The sequence below is a fragment of the Diceros bicornis genome, chromosome 24 (assembly GCF_020826845.1).
Source record: "Diceros bicornis minor isolate mBicDic1 chromosome 24, mDicBic1.mat.cur, whole genome shotgun sequence".
Classification (NCBI taxonomy): Eukaryota; Metazoa; Chordata; class Mammalia; order Perissodactyla; family Rhinocerotidae; genus Diceros; species Diceros bicornis.
The window spans coordinates 13241826-13265156 of NC_080763.1; the positions used below are offsets into that span (position 1 = coordinate 13241826).

Here is a 23331-nt window from a genome sequence, read left to right on the forward strand (position 1 = left end):
CTGTGGATTTATCCTATTATGTTAATAAATACCCAGAAAGTGAATACATTCTAGTTTTAAATTGGGTGACCAGATGCATTTTGTATCTTCTAAGACTGTGGGTCAAATCGAAAAGTATTAACCAATTTAGAGAGACAAGAAGCCAACAGATGTGATCTATATTTCTGATCAACTTCTACCTGATCTGTTGTTTAAAAAAAAACAAAAAACAAATTTTACACACACACTATTTCCAGAGTAGCCCTAAAATCAGCTCAATTAAGGAGATTCTACGGTCTTTGCAAATCAATCCATTTATGTCAGAAAGTCTCAGGCAGAGAACAGGGCTGTGTTGATTCTTAAAATGGCATTAAGGCAGATCCGCAAAGTGTTCCATGATTAGAAATATAAAACACAGGCCTCTACCCAAGTGGTCTTCAGTTTCTGAAAACTAGGAGCCCCAAATCTATTGATCAGTGGTCAGTGTTAGCTCTGAACTGACAAATTTCAAAACAGCACTACAGTTGTGCATCATATAAACAATGCTTATCTTTTTTTGCTCTTTAAAATAAACCATAACAAAAAAACATGCCCACAATTTCTGGGCAGAAATTCTCCTAGATGTTGATGGAGTGGCAAGGGGTGGGGATTTGTGTTGTGAAAGGAGAAGGAGATGTTTTGTGACCACTTTTTCTTCTCCAGGAGCTGCAGCATGATGTGCAGAAGACAAAAGAAGCCTTTCTCCAAAATTCCACTCTCCTGGATCGACTCCCACGGCCCACAGAGTCCAATACCAGCGTGCTCCTCTCTGGTCAGCTGCACTCCCTCCAGAGGGCTTCTTACCTGGAAAAGATGCTGCTTGTGAAAGCAAATGAATTTGAGGTTCATCTTATTTTTCCATTTAAATTGTAGTCTGGGCCATTTGCACACTATCCTCAATTCCTTGTATCCTATGAAGTAAGAGTTATTAGTGCTTTGTGGACTGCTCCTTAGGGGTAGCCGCAAAATAAAGCTGCCCCAAACATATCTGCCTGCCATTTGACATGATTCTTCAGCCATGTGATTCTTCAATCCCATGGGCAATGGGCAGATCTGAGCAAACATGTCTTCTTCACTGATCATGTTAAAGAGGTGTTAGATTTCCTCCGCTGTTCAGATTTCACAGTTATTTGCATCTCCAAGTAGGGTAATTAAGTCACAGAAGTAGCTGCTTAAAGCATGGCCATTTCTTGTATTCTTTATTCACTTTTTGAAAAGCCTTTGGTGCATGAGCTGTCAAAAAGCTACATAGAAGGCCATATGTCACATCTCAATACCAGCAGGAAAAAAATGTTTAACCAGCAGGACTGAGGGAGCAGAGTACTCACTGACCCTCTCTGCATGCCCTCTGAAGCAGGTGATTTCTTGAAGGCTCAATCTTTGCCAAAGGTACAAAGTGAAAATCAGGAGTCTTCTGAATATTCAAGATAATAATGAGCTGCTAGGGGTTGAAAATAACTTGAACTTTTATCAGCTCCCAAGGCTGTGCTGAATTCTGTTATATATGCACATGAAAATTGTTTCTAATGGAAGTTTCTCTCATTCTAGGTGGTTCTATCACAGTTCAAAGATTTGGGGGACCAGTTGGAATCTTTAAAACGTCTTATTATGCATGAAGAAGAAAATTTGGATAAACTGTATCAGCAAGAAAAAGAAGAAAATCCTGACTTACTCCTGGTATTGCCAATATTTGTCGTTCCTAAGGGCTTAGACTTACCATAGGATAAAAAATAAGCTAATTACTGTCGCGTTAGAAAATCTGTATCTTAACTCTTGAGCACAGTCATTTATACGCTGTTCATTCTTGCCCTATTTTCCCGAAGGTCTGGAAAAGTATGACAACGTAGGAATCTATTTTAGTAATATGCCACAGTAATTTTACTAGATTTTTAAATTTTGATGTCTTTGCTAATTAGCTTCAGTGAACTAGAATAATCTAGGAATTGGCTGTTGTGATTAATTGAATTTTTCTAGTTAGTCAAACATCGAAAGTAAAATATCCTATTAAATTAATTATATATTTTTTCCTTCTTTCTTACCTTAGTGAGTTTAGTATAGTTAACATAGATGAATGGAAGAGTTAAAGGATTCTGGATCTTACAGACTCCTAAGGACCAATATTCATAACCTAGATCAGGAGTCAGCAAACTATGGCACACTGTCCGAATCCAATCCACCACTTGTTTTTGTAAATAAAGTGTTGTTGGCACACAGTCATCCCTCCTGTTGACATGTTGCTTATGGGAGTTTTCTTGCTACAAGGGCAGAGTTCAGTAGTTGCAACAGGGATCATATAGCCCATGCAACAGAGATCATATAGCCCATAAAAGTCTAAAATGTTTATGACCCAACCCTTCACAGAAAGTTTGCTGACCCTGACCCAGAGTATCACGGCAGAGTTCTATAGTGATAACATGGGTATTGTGAAGGATGTTTGCTTAACATATTGTTGATCTAGAGGCTGTGCCTGGAATATCATCTTAAAATAAAATTTTGATGAGTTTGCTTTCTTGTGATTTCACATTCTGCCACAATATGGGTGTTGAAGTATCATGCTTTGCTAGGGTTATTTTAAGGATTAAATTTTCATTTGATTTGTAGGTAAACTGCATGATCTATTGAAGGTCAAGTTGTTGGCGGGCCAAATGGGACTTGAAGGCCCAGAATGGGTTTTTTAAAATAGAAAGCTCATTTCAGTATTCCTCAAAGGCAAAATCTGAGATCACTCTCTATTTCTTGGGCTGTTTAGGTTCTGACCATATGTGCAGCTTGTTGCTCTAGAAAAGCCACAGGATTGAGAGGTCTGGGTTCAGGTCCAATTCTAACACCAGCTAGCTATTTTTTTTTTTTTTAAAGATTTTATTTATTTATTTTTTCCCCCAAAGCCCCAGTAGATAGTCGGATGTCATAGCTGCACATCCTTCTAGTTGCTGTATGTGGGACTCAGCCTCAGGATGGACGGAGAAGTGGTGCCTCGGTGCTCGCCCGGGATCCGAACCCGGGCCACCAGCATTGGAGCGCGCGCACTTAACCACCAAGCCACGGGGCCGGCCACCAGCTAGCTATTTGACTGTGGGCAAGTCATTTACCTATTTAGGCCCCAGTTTTCCCTTATCTTTGACATAAGGATGGTCTACAAGATTTCTGAGGCCTTTTCATCACCTGGATATCTTATTGGCATCCAAAAATCAGGAATTTAATTTTTTTCCTAGAATCATGTGCTGACACTGACAGCCCAGTCACCTGACATAGAACACTTGAATGAAGTAAGCCTCAGGCTCCCGCTCAGTGACATCGCTGTAAAGACATTACAAAACATGAACCGGCAATGGACTCGGACTACGGCGAAAGCACTGGAACGCTGCAGGTCAGAGGAGCCCGTCTCTCACCATCTGGTTTCAATTAGGGTAAAGTTAATGGCTTGAGCTCAGTAATGTCATTGTTACATGGCTCTGTTTTGTTTGTTTTTAAACATTTGTAGTGAGCTTCAGGGAACTGGATTGAATGAAAAGTTTCTTTATTGCTGTGAAAAGTGGGTCCAACTTTTGGAGAAAATAGAAGAGACGCTCAAGGCAAATATTGCTGACAGCCTTCCAGCTCTCCTGGACCAGCAGAAAACATATGAGGTAAACCTGTGCTCTCTGCCTCCTAGCACTCCTCACCCTGGGGCAGGCGTCAGGGAGCGATAGATTTAAATAAAATATAGAGAGTACCTTTCAATCCCTAGACCCAGAATGTGTGTCTTTAAGCAAATTCAGTTGTCAGTTGATCATTTGTAAAGTTCTCACACATTTCATAAATTTGAACATTTCGTTTTACTGTTCTATTTTATTAATGACAGAACTGCTAGATTTTCTGCAGTAGGTGGAAGCGTCTAGCACAACTTTGCTTTCACAGGATGCAAACATTACACGACCAATTTAAAGTACTTCAATTCATCTTTGCATTTTCACCGAATAATTCTCTAAAATATTGAAGCACTTGTTATAATTATAATTGTAGCATTAATAATTTCACAGAGGAGTTTCCCCAGGTTTGTGCTGATGCTTATTTGAAAATCCTCCTGGTGGTTATAGCCAGATCCTGCATTTCAAAAGTGTTCATGATTAATTTATTGTAACTTTTCAGTGTAACAGATTTAAGTCTGTGTTGTTGCATTAAGATCATCCAGTGAAAATGAAATCTGTCCAGTCAAAAAGCTAAGTGACCTTGAATAAGTTACTGGACTTCCTTACCCCTTCGTTTCCTCCTCTCAAATGGATGTAATAATATTACTCAAGTCCTAAGGTTGAGGAATAAGTGAGACAATGTATGTTTTACACAGTGCCTAGCAAATAGTAAACGCCCAATAAATGGACATTAGATGTAGTTATTATTAGACCTATTTGCTTCTAGGATTATATTCATAGGTGATGTTGATGTGATGGTTGGACATTTTTTTGCAATTGGGCTCAAATAATTTGAAAATTAATCATCTCACATATCCTCTGTGAGCTTCAATTTTAATAGGGAATATAAGTTCCAGAATCATAAAATGAATTCTACTTGTGCTATTTTATATTTTAACTCATATACAGATGTTAGAAGCTGAAGTTTCTATAAACCAGACAATTGCTGATTCCTACGTCACCCAGTCCTTACAACTCCTGGACACGACAGAAATCGAGAAGAGGTAAGCTGTCTGGGGCTTGAGATGGTTGTGGGTGTGTGGAAGGTAATGCAGTCGGAACAAGCCTTCCACCATGTGAATCTTGACCATGTCAGTACCCTGTGGCCATGTCAGTTGATAGACCACCAGTCTTTGGCCTGTATATTAGGGGCCAGTCTTTTGACTGTATATTAGGATGGAATCTTGCTATGTGACCGTAAAAACATCAGTGGCACTGTTCCCTATGATAGGTGGGTGGTGTTAGCAGACCAGACACTTTGCAAATACCGCCGAATACAGTTTACCCCAAAGGATTCTTCTGTAGTGTGTTTTCCTGTCTACCTTCGGCCTCATGATGTTTTGCTATTTAAAAAAAAAATTTTAAAGTGCTGCTGTTCCCGGCAGATAGCTCTGTCACAGTTGTGAAAGAAGGGATTTCTTTCTATGCTGTACATGGGGTTGGGCCCCCTGGGCAGTGCCAGTCGGGCTGAGCAGAGCCCCTGAGCCCAGCCTGGTGACAATAACTGAACCTGCCCGCACAGCTGGTCCACATGCAGGCAGAGTCTGGAGGTGGCCTGGCCTCTTAAATACTCCTCTAAATGTCCTGACGGGTATTATCTTTCCTCCCCATCACCACCCACATGCCGCTGAATCTTCTTGCACCGTAACTAAGAAATATAACACCCGTCTCTTCCTGGCTCCGAAGTAGGAAACTCAAGCCAATTCCAAGATGATAAACTAGTTTTGATTTGATCAGTATAGCAAAGCATGACTTTTCCCATAATAAATAAAAGGCCTTATTGATCATGTGAAGGGTGTCACTGATCTGGAAAAGAACTAGTTGAGTAGTTGCAGAAAGCATGTTCTTTATTGCTGAAATTACGTAAAGTACCACCACCCAGTAATAAATAACGTTACATGGTATCTAACTGTTCATTCGTTTCCCGTTGATCCACTCTTTAGTTCTCCCTACAGCATTTGGCATAATGTACGTTAAAACAGCTTCAGTTTGTTTAAGGGAATGGTTGTCATCTGTGCTGGCAAAATACCAGGTCATGTTCAAGTATCTTCTGCTAAATGCCCTTCACCAACACACACGGCCCCAGCCCCAAGTTCCCCATCATATTTAAGTTGAATGGTGCTCAGATATTAAGGGTTTTTTTCATGTAAATTGTGCATATAAATAGCAAATCTGAGTTCCTATTAGGCATTTATGGTTATTTTTTCTACATGTTGATGTCAGAATTCTCTAACCCTCTATTTTTCCCAAGACTGGAATTTGTTTCGAAATTCACGAGGCTGAAAGATCAGTGGCAGAGTGCTGCCCAGGGCATTCGGCAGAGGAAGAGCGACATCGATGGGCTGGTGAAGCAGTGGCGGTACTTCACGACCTCCGAGGAGCACGTGCTCCGCTTCCTCACCGATACCAGCCACCTGCTGTCTGCAGTGAAGAGCCCGGATTGCTACAGCCTCTCCCAAACTAGGAGCCTGATCCATGAGCTGAAGGTAGTGCATGCACAGTGGCAGCGTGAGAACTACAGGGTGGTCATTCTTTGGAAGATGTTCATTCACCTCAGGTTTTATATTTTCTGTGACGTCATGGTTCAAGTATGCTCTCCGAAATGGGGAGGCCAGCTGGGTAAGGGTCCCCATGACCCTATCCAGCCTTGTCCCTAGACTTGAGGGGTCAGAAACCCAATATTATCCACTCATCAGGAAATAGTGAGGTTCTCTTGGGCTGTGGGGGTAGGGATGGACTAGACATTGGTGGGGAAGTTTGGGGGAGATTTGAGGTGACAGACTTACACCACCATAGCTGATTAGGCGCTGACTAATGTAGAAATGACTACGAGGGTAGTAATTTACAGTGGGACTCCTGCTTACTCTTGAAGGGCGAATTCATTGAGGCAACAAAGTTCTTAATCAGAGAGTTGCTTGATGAGCATAGGACTAGAGTAATTAGTTGGCAATTCCCAGGCATGTTCCATTGAGCTGTAGAACCACTCTTCACTTTAGAGGTGCAGCTAAACAAAACACCACCCTTCTGAAATCCTGTGCTTTCCTCATTCGTTTTTCTAGTCATCAAGTATTATAGTTGAGTACCTGCTCTGTTCCAGTCACTGTTCTGAGTGCTGGGCATGTGGTGTGGACTGAGAGAAGACCTCTGCTCTCGTGAGGGCCATCAGACAAATTAATAAACAGACAAGAAAATACTAACTTGTCTGATTAGTGGGGGAAATCAGACAAAATAATAAATAAACAAGACAATGTCAGATTGCAACAAGGCACATGTAGATAATTAAAACAAGGCCAGTAATGGAGGGGCTGGGTACCTACTTTAGATTGGGTAATCTCTGGGAATGTGACGTTTAAACTGGAACCTGAATGGCAAGACGGAGCCAGTCATGCAAAGATCTGGGGAAAGAGCCTTTCAGACAGAGGGAGCAGCTTTCCCAGAGTCCCCAAGGTGAGAACCAATAGTGTGACTGGAGTACAGCCAGTGAGGCAGCAGTGATAGAAAATGCATTTGAGACGTAGTCGGGGAGGAGCATTTTGTAGGTGAGATGTGGTAGCTGGGTTACATTCTCCATGTAGTAGGAAGCCTTTGAAGAGTGTCAGTTGGAAGAAGGGGCAGCATGATACGGTTTGTGTTTTTAAAGATCCTCTGGCTGCCCTGAGGATGATGGATTGTAGGGGAGCCAAAGGAGAAGCAGGAATCCCATTGCTGCATAACAACAAACACTTATTATCATCTCTCATATTATTATCTTATATTATCTCTCAAAGTTCTGGAATTTGACAGGGCTCAGTTAGGTGGTTCTTGCTTAGGGTTCTCAGGCAGTTTCAGTCAGGTGGCGGCTGGGGCTGGACTCAGCTGAAGGTTCCCTCACTCTCGTGTCTAGCACTTAAGCTGGAAAGACGCAGACAGCTAGGAACTGGAACAGCTGGGGCTCCTTGGGCATCATTCCCTGTGGTCTGTCCATGAGGAGGCTTACAGTAGCCAGACTTCTTACATGATGGCTCATGGCTTCAAAGGTGCATGTCCCAAGAAAGAGAGATCCAGGGGGAAGCTGTATTGCCTTTTTAGACCTAGCCTTGGAAGTCACTCATTTCCACCATTCTCTGTTAGTCAAGGCCATCATACACGCCCACACGGGTTCAAGAGGAAGGGACAGAGGCAGCACCACTTGATGGGGAGTGGCAAGGTTCTGGAAGAGCATTTGGGACTGGTAATATTGCTGTGGCCATTTTGTGAAAAATACAGTCTGCCATTACCAGTTAGGCTATTTCAGTAGTCCTGGACAGTTATGATGGTTAAGGCAAAGATGATCACAGTGAAGACAAATAAGGATATGTCTGTGGGTAGAGTTTACAGGACTCGCTTATGGTTTGGATGTGGCAGGTAAATAAAAATCTAAATCAAGATGACTCTAGGTTTTTGGGTTGAGCATCTTGGTTAATAGTGTGCTGTTGACCAAGTCAGGGAAGACGGGAGGAGGAGCAGGTCTTTTGATAAGTTGTTTGAAATGGCTAATAGCCATCTATCATAGTGGCTGTGTCAAGCAGTGCTGCATATTAGAAAGAAGAGTGTGGAGTGGCACTATACTCATTGAGTTGGCAGTTTTTTTTACTTGTGTCTGCTTCTGAGAGTATTGTCTGCTTTCCTCCTTTGCATTTGGGTTAAGTATTCTCAGAAATACCTTTGTAAATCAATGCTCTGTTGATTTTTTTTTTTTATTATCAGCTGACATTTTGGAAAATACCTACATTATGTCTCCCTTGAGAAATTTGAAAGTGAAAGAAATCGTATTTAGAACAGAAAAAAACTAATTTTTTTCCTCCTGAAACCAATGCTTTTGGAAGTTTTTACTTCATTTTTGTATTGTAAATAGCTAGTTTCAATCACCTTTAAAGAAAAGTCTACATGATAATCAAATGGCATTTTTTAAAGCTATCCCTTATTGATGTACATATTAATGTATATATTGTACATCTGTAATATTGATATATTTATGTGCCCATAATAAGCTTAAGTGTTTATTTTTGTATTTTACCTTATTTGTTTGTTTTTTCCTTCTTTTAAATTTGTTTAGCATAATGTGCACATTCAACTCTTGTGGGTTAGGAGTAAGTTGACTCTTGTACCCTGATGCCAATGGGTATTTGCTCTTAGTTTCAGGTCTAATACTCCAATCATTTTCTTAATATTCTTAGATCCATTTATCTTGTAGGCTTCTCTTCTATGGAGTATATTTTTCATTTCTCTATACTTCTAATCATTACACTAAGAATCTTATCTCTTACCAACCCTTGGAAATTATTTTAAGAACACATCATTTGGTAGTATGCTGTCTACTTGATGTAAAACATTAGCCTTTGATGTGAATGTGAGTGTGTGTATGTACATTCTAACCAGATTTGTCTAGTTTATATCTAATTTAACATTTAAGAAAAGCTCTGAAGGAAATATGCACAAACATACAGAAAGAGTCGCATTTTGATCACATCAGAGGCTTAAGCAGATCACTTTTTTTTCTTTTAGAATAGAGAAATTCATTTTCAGAGATGGCAGACTACCTATGCACTAACCTTGGAAGCTGGGGAAAAGTTACTGAACACAACTAACCTGGAAACCAAGGAGTCAATTGACAAGAGAATCAGTCAACTTCAGGACAACTGGAAGGACACAAAGCTCCAAGTAGGAGAGATGATTAAACAGTTCCAGAGCATTGTAGAGGTAAATTCACCATCCACTTTTCCATTCATGATACTCAAATGCAGTACATAGAATTTTTGTTTACTGTGTGAAGATGGAAATGATTTTAGAAAATCATATTAATTTGAGTTTTCCAAGGGACCTTGAGTCCTATTAATCCATGAATCGTGACAGTTACTTAATGTAAAATAATAATAGAGCATTGAAAAAGTGCAGTGTTAAGTATATAAATACTTGAGGTTTATATTTACTTTTATGAAACAGGAAACTTATTTGTGTTCAATGCAAGTTCAATATGCAGACCTACTGTTCTACATATGGTCTGTCTTTGGGCATAGAATATGAAAATAAACACAGTGATACTTCCTCCTTCTGCTATCATCAGAGAATGTGCTTTTCCATATAAGTGAATTTCCCAGATAATTTATGGTTATACCTTTAAGAACCAAAATATTTTATTTTGAGTCATTGTTAGGAAAATAATTATGCCAAAATACACCAGTTTGTTCTCATGGACTCTGAGCTGCTTTGAACCTAGGCCTTATACTACTATGTTCTCTGAGTTCTTATGTGGTTTTTATAAGTCTTTCTTTCTCTCTAGTTAATGTTAAACTGTCTATTTTTACTTTGTTTCTCTGAGCATACCTATATCTTATAGCCCACTCTCCTTTCAGATCTGTTGTGTATATACCAAAACCAGCTAACCAGGCTTGTCAGAGATGTCTTGCTGAATAAAGAATAAATATATGCTGAGTTAGGGCCTGAACATCTCCTGTGAATAAAGTATCTGAATTGTATTTGGTATACAGACTACATGAAATTCGTTAACCAGCAAACATTTGTTGAGCACCTGCCATGTTTGCAAAGCATGATGGTAAATGCAATTTAATAGTTTCGTGGAAGAGATAAGGACTCATGGTTTTGTTTCTGTCTTTGCTTTCTTCTTGGTTGTGTTCTAGAGAGTTGATGTTGCTAGACAAGTGGCCTCTCCGTAAGTGAGCTGTTACCATAGAAATGGGCCAACCCCAGTATATTTAGGTAGAGGAATAGAATATGCTTGACTCTGTGTTTGTCTATTTTTAGTAACCTCAGGAGTAGAAATTTATCCTAATGAATCAATTGTAAACATCCTGAACTTGAAAACACAGGCAACTGTTTGCTCAGTAATGTAAGGCTTAAGGAGAAGAGAGTTTGCAAGAAGGGCGTTGGCAGGGGAAACTGCAGCCTTAGCTCTACTCTTGACTAGGCTGCTTCTAACCACATATCCTTGGGCCAGTGGGGTTTTTTGCTGAGCCTCAGTTTTCCCATTTTAAATGTGATAATAACACTTGCTCTCTCTGTTTCCTAAGGTTATTATAATTATATTCAGATAATGAAGTTGAAAATGCTTCCAAACTATAACGTGCTTTAAGCAGAAGGCAGCAGTCAGAGCAGTGGTGAGAAATGGAGAGTGAAGCTTGATTGTGAAAGGGTCGCTAAAGGCAAGGTATTTCTAGAAAAGGGAAGAGAGAGAGCAGAAGGCTGACAGTAGAAAAGAAGACAAGAAAAGTGGGTGAGCGCTTTTGCTTTAGTGCTGTGGTAATGTAGGCCCAAGACCGTAAATGCTAAAAATTAGTCCTTGTAGTAGCCTTTTAAATATGAACTTTTCCAAAATTAAAATGGAAGTAAGTTAGATAGATCAGGGATATGAGGAAGCAGGAAGAAATATTTCAGAGCAAAAGCCAACCCAATGGTTAAGATGAGCCACACGGAAAGCCACAAAGAGGCGTGGCACCACACTGGTCTCCCATCTGCCCTTTAGACCACAGTCTGCTCAAGACAAGGAGCTGGGTTCTGTGTGATTTATAAAAACACATTTGACAGAGTGATTACCTGGATTAAGTGAGTTATTTTATTTCTACAATTCATCCTTAAACAGCAAAGTACTTACCAATTTTAACACTGTTTTCAAATAGACCTGGGACCAGTGTGAAAAGAAAATCAAGAAGTTGAAAAGCAGGCTGCAAGTTTTAAAGGCACAAAGTAAAGATCCTCTTCCAGAACTTCATGAGGACCTCCATAAAGAAAAAGAGCTGATTAAGGTATTGAAATCTGAAGTCGTGTTCAAGATAATCACTGAGCTGTTTTCTGAGAAGTTGAAGTGTTTTGTTTGCCTTTCAGTTTTGGTGTGAAATTAAGTTTTCATGTCCAGTTGGAAAACATTTTTCCTATCTTCTCTCTAACCTCACATCCTGGTCACTAAAGCAATTAGAATTGATGCCTTTTGAGATCCATGTGTGAAGATGAGAAAGACTTTTGCAGAAATTCTTCTTAGGATTTGGGGGTTTTCTCCTTCAGGTCCTCTTTGTATCTGTTTCTTTGTCATATAAGATGTGGCCCCTGAGATTACATTGAAAGCTGTTCTCTTATCAAATGACTTTGTCTTTGAAATGAGAGTAAAGTATAACTAAAGAATTCATTTTTTAGAAGCCAGTAGGTTGGAGGTTTTCCTCAAATATAACATTTTTATAATACCTTCCAAACTATATTCTGCCTAGTTGATACTACACTAGCAAAAATTCCTGGTGATTTTAGGTCTTTGCAGACAACAAGGCAAACTTATGGATAGGAATTTGGAGCAGCAGAATTCCCAGGTCAGGAACTCCTGCATCTTTTCCCTGTCTGCAGGTTTGATGTTTACAAGACATCAAGAGCCTAATGGAATGGTTTTTAAAATTTTTTTCTTCGTTCAGTGACTTCAGGGATCAAATTGAAAGAATTAGGAAGAAATGAGCAGCCTCATACTTCAAGCTGTGCTGGAAATTGGTGTCCTCCTCCCTGCGTCTCTTTTCTTCATTGTAAAAATTTCTAACATGCCAAAAGTTCTAACACAGCAAATAATATGACAAACTGCTGTAAAACCACCAGTCAACTGAAAAATAAAACATTACAAATGCAGTTCACGTGCCTGGATGATCTCCAGTGTACTTTCCCTCCCCAGAGGTAGCCACAACTCTCAATTTGATGTTTTATCAGTATTATGCATTTCTTTATAGTTTTACCTCATGTGTATGTAGCTCTCAATGAAATATAGAAGTATTACTTTTGCTTTTAAACTTTATATAAACGGTACCATTACTCCATACTAAAGTCATAAAGATACACCCCTACATTTCCTTCTGAAAGTTGTAAAATTTTGCTTTTTGTATTTACAACTTTATCCATTGAAGAATTGATTTTTGCATATGTTTTGAGGTAAAGATCCAATTTTTGTTTTATTCATATGGATGAGCATTGTCCTGGTGCCCATTTATTGAATAGTCCAGTGTCAAATATCAAGTTTCCATATATGCGTGATTTGTTTCTTGGTTCTCTATTTCATTGATTTGGTTATCTTAGCTTTTATATCAAATTATCTTGAGTACTGTGTTTTATTGTAACAAATCTTCATTTCAGGTGGAATGTGTACCCATACCTTGTTCTCCCACGTTAGTATGGATGTCCTTGGTTCTTTGATCTTCCACAACTTTTAGAAGCAGTTTGTCCAACTATGAAAAGTCCTAATAACAGTTTTAATGGCATTGTATTGAATTTATAGAGTAATTTGGGAAAATTAACATCTTTTTGACACTGAGTATTCCTGTTCCTGAATATGGCATATTTCTCATTTTAGTCATGTTCAATAATGTTTTATAATTTTCTCTATGTTGTATTGTATATCTTTTGTTAGATTTATTTCTTGGTGTATTCTTCTTCTTTTCAAAGCCATTGAAAATACTGCCTTTTTCTAATTATATTTTCTAGCTGTTTATCTCTGGTGCCTAGAAATTTGACTACTTTTTGTATATTGATATTATATTCAATCATCTTGCTAAATTCTTTTGTTAATTCCAATAATTTGTCTATCTATTCTTTTAAGTGTGTATGTAGATAATCACCATCTGTGAATAATGACTTTTTTTAGTTTCTTCTTTTTAATTCTTATACTTTTTTTCTGTTCTTTGTACATTGGTCAGTACCTCCAGAACAATGCTGAGTAAAAGCATTGCTAACTGGCTCCTGTTTGTCATTCCTGATTTTATTTTATTTTTTTTGTTTTTTTGTTTTTTTTGTGAGGAAGATCAGCCCTGAGCTAACATCCATGCTAATCCTCCTCTTTTTGCTGAGGAAGACCGGCTCTGAGCTAACATCTATTGCCAATCCTCCTCCTTTTTTTTTTTCCCAAAGCCCCAGTAGATAATTGTATGTCATAGTTGCACATCCTTCTAGTTGCTGTACGTGGGACGCAGCCTCAGCGTGGCCGGAGAAGCGGTGCATTGGTGTGCACCCAGGATCCGAACCCGGGCCGCCAGTAGCGGAGCTCGCGCACTTAACCGCTAAGCCATGGGGCTTAGCGGCCCTCATTCCTGATTTTAAAGAGAATGATTCCAACATTTCACCGTTAAGTATGATATTTGCTGGTGATGTGTTAGTAGATGCCTTTATTAGGTTAAGTTCTTATCTATCTCTAATTTTCAAAATTTTTATCATCTTTACTTCTTTAGGTTTAGATCTAGACTTCAGTAACAAATAAGAGGATTTGGAGTCACTCTCTCAATTGATACATAGAGTTTACTTCCATTAAGTCTAGACACTCGTGCAGAATGCGAACCATAAACCCATGTGGAGGCATAATTTTTCCCAAGTATCACACTTCTCCATTTCCAGTGGGATCCTTTCAACTTCCATGGCCTCAGCATTCTATTTCTCAGTGGAAAGAATCAGGGAGAGAGGCCAAGAGCATTGAGTTCATTCAACCTATGATCATATTCCAGAAAGATCCTCAGTAATCTGAAGACTGTCTAGGACAACGTTTATCCTCCCTGAATCACTTGGGGAGATATGCTAGCCACTTGACCAGTCTGACCTTTACTTTCCTCCTTGGAAAATTACATTCTCATTACAGCCAAGTTGACATATGGAAAAATTGCTTTACATGTTTGTGTGTGTGTGTTTGTGTGTAAAATGTGTGTAATATACATATATATGTAATTTCTTTATATATATTTTATATACTAACTTTTCACTATTATGACAATTGGTATAGTGAACATCAGTGTTCATAGAACTTGTCAAACAATTGAGTCCTAGGATAGTTTGATTTTTACAAGTAATTTTTGAATAAGTAATTAGTCACATGGTTCAAAATTCAGAAGGTGCAAAAGATATACATGAAAAAATTTTCTCTGTTCACTTCCTCTCCATGGAAGCAATCAGTGTAACAGATTTGTTGTGTATTCTTCCAAAGATACTCTATGCATACACAGGCCAATGTTTACATATATGCACATTTATTTTTTGGTCCTTTTTTACCCAAATGGTAGTATAGAGAATTGGGACTTGACAATCCCAGAGGTAACTGAGTTCACAGGCAAAGTCTTGAATGCTGTCGTGCTTAGAGACATTAGAGAGTCCAGTCAAGGCCTGCGCAACACACTGCTTTATGTGGTCAGCTTTAAGTTTTACATCACGTGTTGTATGGACAATTGGAATTTTATGGGTAGTTTTTGCAATACAGGCAGTTTATCTGGTTAAATTAAGAAAAGGAAATTTAGCTGACTGACACGTTCTCTTTTGCAATTAGGTTGGTAGCAAATCTGGAGTCTTTTAATTTAAGGCAGAAGCATGGTTTTTGAAATGTTTATACCATTAGTGAGCGTCAGCTGTAATAAACTTCCACAGTGGACCTCACTCTGTATCTTGTTTGATTCCTTGCTTTTTTCACTTAATATTTTGTGAACATTTTAAAGCTCTTGAGACACACTGCTACATTGTTTTCCTTTCAACCATACATTTTGATACCTGAGGACTTACGCTTCACCAGGCATGGTGGTAGGGGCTGAGTGGGCGATGCACTGGTGAGCAGTGTTGGCGTGGACCCAGCCAGCATGGAGAGACACATGTTAACCGGAGTCCCCTATATGCCTACGTATGTGTGTGTGAATAATTGTCAGCATGGTGAGTGTTAGAGGGAAAGTGGACATGGGGCTATAAGGGCATAAAACAGGGATCCCAACCTCATCTGGTGACTCAAAGAAGGCTCCTCTGAGGAATTCCCTCTGTGTCTGAGATCTGAAAGTGTCAGGAGTTAACTAAATATGTCTGTGGAAGCATCAGGGTGAAGGAGTAGGTAGCATTTCAGGCTAGTAATTTAAGAAATACAAATTTAAACAAAAACTAGAAATCATTACATGTATTCAGCTTGCCCCAAAAGTATATAAAACTCAACACCAAAAAGTATGTGGAGAAAGATGATCATTCTTTTGGGGACACGATTTGGCAAATATTTATTATTGAATTTATAGAATTATAAAATGTCCATATTCAAAAGTTCTACAGCTATTAATTATCCTTTCAAATTGTAGAAAGAAACCAACTATCCAAACCAAATTGATTTAAATATGGCTGTGGATAACTTAAACATGCCTCCCTGCTGTGCAGGCATCTGAGCTAGCCCCTCTGAGCGGAGAAACCCTGTTACAAAGCCTCCGCTTGTGAGTTGCCCCTTTTATATTATATAGCTAGTAAAAGTGTTCCACCGCAGAGTCTGCTTTCATCCACTTTACTGGAACCGTGAGGCTGAAACTGGGTAACCAAAATGTAATGATTTCTCTTCTGATAAAGATGTTAGTTCTTAATCTCCACGCAACCTTTAAAATGAATTCTCTGGACCATTTTATTAAACCTAAATTATTCTTGGCAAGTTATGAAATCATGCCAAGTGTAGCTTTTAGAACTCTGAAAATCAATCAGAATTAACACATTTGTATCGTTGCCACCCCTCAGACTTACTTCTGATGTAAATGAAATAGTCTCCTCTTTAAGATTTCAATAGACAGGTATGCATGGAGAGCCTTAAAATGTGCCAAAGTAGGGAGAATTGTAAACACAATAAAAATCTGGAGGACTCTTGAGTGGGCTGTTTCCTTTTACCTCCCCTGTTGTGAAAGTAATTTTCTTGATTAAGTACTAGAATTCAAAAAGTTTTAATTTGACAGATACTTCATTTTAAAAAATAAATATTTCCAGAACCAGAGGAAATTTTCTGCTAACCAATCTGCCAACTATTGGGGAACAATTTATTTTTTCTTCAATTATACTCATTCTTTTCAAAAGTTAACCAAAATAATTCCCTTTGAAGGAAGCTGTTGTTACATGATTGCCACAGTAGCAACAATGCATTTGTTAGATGTTCAAAAAATGGGAAATCACACTTTATACAACATTTCTGTAACAGTTTCAGGATTAAAAGTGTGTGTGTGTGTGTGAGAGAGAGAGAGAGAGAGAGAGGGAGGGAGAGAGAGATTGTTGCTAGACTCCAAAAATACTTTCGAGTAAAGGTAAAGACCTACATGACTTTAAAATAGAATTAATTATATAAGAGTTTGAACTACCTGAAGAAATGACAACAAAGGTAGAAAAGAGTTTCCTTTGAGAAAATAGATGAAGAATTGGCCAACCACATCTGCAGACGCTCGCCCCAGGCTGTTTCTCATTCAAAAGGTCCCGCCCCCTTCCCTGGCCTCCCCTCCCCCAGAGTCCACTCAAAGGATTAGCCTACAGGTTTGGAAACAACAGCAGCTTGAGTTGAAGGTTTGTTTTTTGTTTTTTTTTTTCCTTTCCTTCTTGTGTTTAAATGCAGGAACTAGAGAAGTCTTTGGCTAACTGGATTCAGAACTTAAAAGAACTTCCCACTATGAAGACCGACCTAACCCAGCACATTCTTGTGGAGGACATGATGGTTGTAAAGGAGCAAATAGAGCATTTGCACAGACAATGGGAGGACCTCTGCTTAAGGGTAAGTCAGTTAACTGCAGGTACGGCTGCCCTGGGGGTTATTGAAATGTCTCCGAAGGCCCAAAAGACTAGAAAGGAGCTTAATTTCATTGAGCCCTAGGCCCTTTTCATTTGGAGCCCAGGCCAGACGCTGCTCTTTAGAAGGCAGCAACATGGTTTAACAGATTTGACTCTTTGTTTCTCCAGCACTCAGTGCTGGAACTTTGCACACTTTTAATGAGCTTCTTTAAAAATTACCTTACGTGGGGGAAGAAATTTGCAATTTGGGGCAGCTGTGCACACTGCGCTCTGTCTTGTACTGATGACAAGCACCAATCAGCATATTAGAATCAGGACTTGAGCAGAGACGTCTCGTCTGGTCTTAGAGCAGTTAGTATCCTGCAGTAACTCTTCTCCGGGCCCAGCAAACAGCAGGAGTTGTATCTAGTGCCCAGCAGAGGGGCATTTCATCTAAGAATCTGCCTTCATGTACAATCCAATGTTTATTTCAATTAGCTGGTTTTTAAAACTAAAAGAAATGGTCAGCTGCTACACTTAGTATCTCAGCAGATCACTTCTACTTGTAAAGAATTGGATTGTATTAGGGTCTTATACAGTATATGCTTGTGACAGGATCAGGATGGAATTAAAGGGTTCAAATAGGGTTTTGTTTTTAAGAACACATAATTCTAAGAAAAATAAATTCTTTAATCTCATTTTTGTGAATTAAGAAGAGATGTATTTAAAAGTTGAAATTCACACACTTTTGAATGCATTTTAATAAAGTAAAATGTTTTTCTTCTTTATTTAATATTCACAATGTACCCTAATTTTAAATATCGTTTTAGATTTTTTTTCAAATTTTACATAAAAGAAAATATTTAGAATATGTGAAAAGTGTCCTGAAAGTTAAGGAAGAAGCACAGACTGGGGCCCAGATGTTCCTAATTGTTGCCATTATGAAACCAATCAAAATGATGCTGTGCAAAATGCCAGGATTTTTAAAAGCTGGATAAATAGATGCCCGGAGGAATGGAAACACAAAACTTATTTTTTTAGGGATAGTTTTTTGAGCCTTCTTAACACATTTGGCTGGGTGGATGTACAAGCATCAGATATTTTTGCCTCATTCTGAAAAGAGCTGAGGGTTTTTTGTGCATAGCAGGAAAATCGCTGGGAGTTCAACCTCAGTTTCTTCATCTGTAAAGTGGGGTGTTAAAACTTTACTGAAAGAGCTTTTAGCTACGCCTTTTAACTCTAAGATTCTAAAGACGATTAAGACCTGGGAATACTTTTGTACATTTAAAAAGGGTGATTTATGGGGCCGGCCAGTGGCGCAAGCGGTTAAGTGCTCGCACTCCACTGCGGCGGCCCGGGCTTCGCCGGTTCGGATCTTGGGGGCACACCGAGGGCACTGCTTGGCAAGCCATACTGTGGCGGCCTCCCATATAAAGTGGAGGAAGATGGGCATGGATGTTAGCCCCAGGCCAGTCTTCCTCAGCAAAAAAGAGGAGGTTTGACAGATGTTAGCACAGGGCTGATCTCTTCACAAAAGAAAGGCTGATTTGCATTCTTTAAATTTATATTTATTTAACTAATACTTTTGAACTCTGTATGGAGGAAGACCCTTTGCTGATGTCAGCTTAACTGTTGCTCACGTGTAATAGAGCGTTGGGTATTTTGGGGTCAGCCTGCTCACTGCAGACCAGTATTTGGTTCCATTTTCATGGTTTCCATCCAAAGCCATAGTGTATGATGGGAAGGTGGATTAAATGTATGGTGTGCATTGTTTTTTATTTTATTTTGCTCGTTTTTGAAATATACCACTAAAACATCTAAATGACTTTAATTATGTTCCATTTGCATTACGAATGTTAGATTTATATTCTAATCTAGATTATAGTTTTTAAATTAAATAGGCAGGACATTGGCCTTAAGTAGGAATAAGGAGTTGGTCTTTTTTAAAAAGTGAAAGGATTTGGGTCATAAAGTTATAAATTAGCATGTAGCAAGCAGTCAATAAATGTATATTGAAAGAATAAGGAACAGAAGAAATTTGGGTAATGCTTAATTCGTGCATCTCACCTTTCCTGTTTCTAATCTTTAATATAACCTGATAATAATAGATATGTATTGGATAAAACTGAATCCTTTTGGTCAGTTACACTTCAGGTACAATCTTTTTTTGATGCTTTTTATGGCGTTTATCAAAGGACTAAGAAACTTCCATTGATGTTAAACCCTAGGTGTTTAAGAGGCAAAAAAATAGCGGTTTAAATCTAGAGGGCCACTGATTAAAATGAATGAAATTCATAGTCCTTCTGATGGGAGGAAAGGAAGAGAAACACTTTCCTTCCTGCCTATACTCAGCTGCCAAATGCATTTTCATTTCCAGGTGGCTATACGCAAACAGGAGATTGAAGACAGACTCAATTCATGGATTGTGTTCAATGAAAAAAATAAAGAGTTGTGTGCATGGCTGGTGCAGATGGAAAACAAAGTTCTACAGACAGCAGATATTAGTATTGAAGAGATGATTGAAAAGTTACAGAAGGTGAGCAGGAGTCCCCAGATGGGAGCACTTAGGATACCACGGTATTCTCTGCCCTTTTCACTCCCCAGCTCAGAGCGGTATAATATTATAGGTATGTTTCCAGTAACATTTTAGAAATCTGAAGGGACTTTCTATTTCTTCTCAGAGAAGAGCTGTTAAGTGAGGATTCCAGAGAGATGGCAAGTGTGGGACCGTTCTGGGTGGGCATGGTGCTGTGTACTGAGGGGAGTTGCTTTCTCGGTGAGAGGGTCTGGCCAGAGAAGGGACTCACATCTCCTTAAGCATCAGTTCACACCCCAAGGTAGTTATGGCTTCTCTGGTTATTGTTAAGGAGTTCCCCTTGCCAAAGGGGAGAGGCCAACAGCCATGGGGCTCATAAGTCTGAAATGGTCACTAATTCCCATAGGAAAAGGTAGAAAGAACGTTCTTGCTTCAGTCACCCAAAATGCCACTCAGTTAAACCTCAGCAAAAACCCTACTGATCAATTAGGCTGATTTAGTTATAGTCAGAAAAAGAAATATATATATATATAGAAGAAAGCTGTGAGCGGAAACCAGGACTATTAAATTAAGAAAGTAACTACTGCCTTATATATATTCCACATGAGCTGAGTGGGCACTATTTGACTTTTTAGCTACTGCTGAAGAGTTTACATCAACAGGTGTGAGAAGTTTTTTATTTGGTAAAAAATTTTGGGGGTCGGGGGACAGCTCCTGCCCATCTCTCTCCCACATACTCCACTAAACCATTTGACAAATTAATGAGTAACGATGGTGAAAATGTGAAAAAAAAAATTTCAAGAGGCAACCGTATTTATGGCTGGTGAAGAAGTGACTCTTTGGTGGTACATCAGCCTTTGTGTTTTGGTGCCTCTGCCAGGACTGCATGGAAGAAATAAACTTGTTTAGTGAAAACAAGTTACAGTTAAAGCAAATGGGTGACCAGCTGATCCAGGCCAGCAACCAGACGAGAGCAGCCGAGATCGATGACAAGCTCAGCAAAGTTAACGACCGCTGGCAACATCTTTTTGATGTCATTGGATCAAGGTAAGAAATCGCCTAAACGTGATTCCTACTCCCGGGATACAGCGGTTACTTCACAGATCTAGAAACTGAGCCCAGCCTTCCTCTAAGGTGATCCGGCAGTTTTAATAAAGTTCAGTAAAAATGAGTGGAAATTCTTATTTCAGCATTATATGAAGGTTATATTATAGTATATGCCACTTTAATGTATTTTTTCTTTAGCTTAAAACTTGACATGAATTAGGTTAGGTTTAAATGAGAGTTGGAAACTTAATATGAAAAGAGATTCTTGAGGAGATATTATTTAGAAACTCTAACTCTGCTGTAAGATTGCTGTCCCCCTGATGAAACCGTTCCTGCCTGTTCTTGCTTGTGTGTGGCAATGCAGGTTGGTCAGGGCATAGGTTTCTCGATGCCGCTTCTGGAGGTCCCTGACTGCCCCTCCACACACAGGGGCTTGGCACACTCAAGGCAGGGACCTGCCGTAAGTGTGTGCCAGACGTGCCAGGTCCCCAGTGGGCATCTGGTCTGAAGCTGTGGACCTGGGAGGCACGGCTATGACTACATCTCAAAGCTATATTCTCTAGTGCAACTTTGTCAGAAATAATTATATCTCCCTTCACAAATAATGATGATGATGCCACTCAAAGCTTTTAAATGTCTTCTGTCTTCAAATTCTCTCTCCAAAGACAGCCCAAGTGTTTTCCAGTTGCAACCTGACATACAAAGAGCAGTCATTTGGCTTTGGAACCACTCGGGCAGCTTCATGCTTCTGCTGGCCGAGCGAGTCTTGTGCAGAACAGTGTGCTCGGATGTTTTGAACACGTATATAATGTGGAATATACAGGAGAATCCTGGAAGGTTAATGAAGAATTGGGGAGTACTGAAAATAAGATACTCTTAATAATTTGGTATTTCCTTTAACCCGTAGTTTATTGTAAACTGTAAGTGAACCTGATTGAATCAGAAAAGACACCAGGGTAAGTGCTGAGAATTATAGACAGGAAGTAAGAAGAGTCCATTACATTAATGGGAGCAGACATCTGAGCAGCTGTAGAGCCGAGTGGTCTGAGGGCTCAGCTCTCGTCTTGCTGGAGTGGGGGTGGGAATTAGGAAGAGCCCTACAGAAGAGTGGTGTTCCCAGATGGTCCTGAATGAAGGGTTGGGATTCTTGAGTGATACTGGTAGCAGAGAGGGAAAAACATATGTTGTGAGCAAAAGGTGCAGGGCAGGGCAGTGTAGAAGCTGTTCAGGAAGTGACAAGAAGCTCCACTGGCTCTAGTGGAGGAGAGGAAGCCAGAAAGGTAGGTTGGGGCTAAGTCTTAGAAGTCCTTAAATCTCAATGAAAGACGGGGCCTCCTATATCACGTTTGAGTCATTCATGGCTTTTTAGCAGTGGAGGGGCTGCTGAAGACAAATATTAGGGTGATTTGGCTGGCAGTGTAAGCTGTGCTGAATCCAACTTCTCTCTACTGCCAGTTGAAAAAAAAAAAATCAGTGGAAATCCATGGCAGTGACCCAAGTAAGGATTAAGAGCACCGATTTTGAGCCAGTCCTGACTTCACCACTTACCTGGGAAGCTTGAGTAGTGACTTCACCTTCTTAAGCCTCAGTTTCCAAATCTGCAAAATGTGTTTAACAGCACTACTTACATCAGACGCCACTGTGAGGATGAATGACATGTGCCTCGCATTTGGCACAGGATCAGCACACGGGAGCCAGTGTCTATTGAGTAGTGATTATCATTGTTTTTCCCTAAGAAGACTCTAAGACTAAGTAGCATGTTCATTGAGTGGAAGAGGATTCCCTTGGTTATGTCTAATATTGAGAGGTCTTTCCTCCATGAAACCAGTGTCTTTGACAATCTTACTTCCACTAGTTAGAACAGTGCTTCAGATATTTGTTGAAATGAATGAATATTCCAGTGCCTAAGAATAAGATCATTTCTGGTAGGTACATCATGTCTAGCATGTCTTTGTCACCATTGTCTTTATATCCCAAGTCTTCTTGGGCAACTGGCATTAATCAAGGGTATAATGACATCATGCCTGTTCATAGATCATTCAGGAGAAAGATCTAGATTATGCTTCTTGAAGACCAGAGTGACAGCGTAGTCATTCATGCTTTGGTTATATTTTCCTTTCTCCTCTCTGGCTGCCTGTCTTTAGCTAATTCCCTGGTGGGAAAGAGAAAAAACAGCAGGTGAAATTTCAGTGGTCTTTTTGGAAGGAGCACTTGGCAAAATAAGAAGTTGAAATAATAGCAAATATATTGGCTGCCGGCTATATTCTTAACAATGTGCTTTTTAGGTATGATTTCACTGAATCTTCATTGTATTCTGAAAGGTAGATACCATTATCCCATTTTGCAGATGAGGAAACTGAGGCACTGAAGTTAAGTCACTTGTGCACAGTTACGTCGCCAACACATGAGGCAATCAGGATTTCAACTCAGGCAGTTGTGTTGCTTCCCTGTTACGCCAGACCCTTCTAGCTTGTTACACTGAAATGAGTAGAACATAGTGAGAACCTAATCCCTTCAAAATTGAGGAACTAGGGAGGGAATAATTTATCTTCC

At 39.5% G+C, this 23331-nt stretch overlaps 1 protein-coding gene across 10 annotated transcripts in view; it reads left to right on the forward strand.

Annotated features, from left to right (window-relative positions):
• Positions 1-23331, forward strand: part of SYNE2 (spectrin repeat containing nuclear envelope protein 2) — a 265485-nt gene that overhangs the window by 208396 nt on the left and 33758 nt on the right. For all 10 annotated transcript variants that reach the window (XM_058567087.1, XM_058567088.1, XM_058567090.1 and 7 more), the window contains 11 exons: positions 682-861; positions 1567-1695; positions 3231-3385; positions 3500-3644; positions 4596-4690; positions 5938-6172; positions 9210-9404; positions 11339-11464; positions 17044-17199; positions 19573-19731; positions 20612-20778. In XM_058567087.1, coding sequence (XP_058423070.1) covers positions 682-861; positions 1567-1695; positions 3231-3385; positions 3500-3644; positions 4596-4690; positions 5938-6172; positions 9210-9404; positions 11339-11464; positions 17044-17199; positions 19573-19731; positions 20612-20778 — 1742 coding nt within the window. The remainder of the gene's footprint in view (positions 1-681; positions 862-1566; positions 1696-3230; positions 3386-3499; positions 3645-4595; positions 4691-5937; positions 6173-9209; positions 9405-11338; positions 11465-17043; positions 17200-19572; positions 19732-20611; positions 20779-23331) is intronic.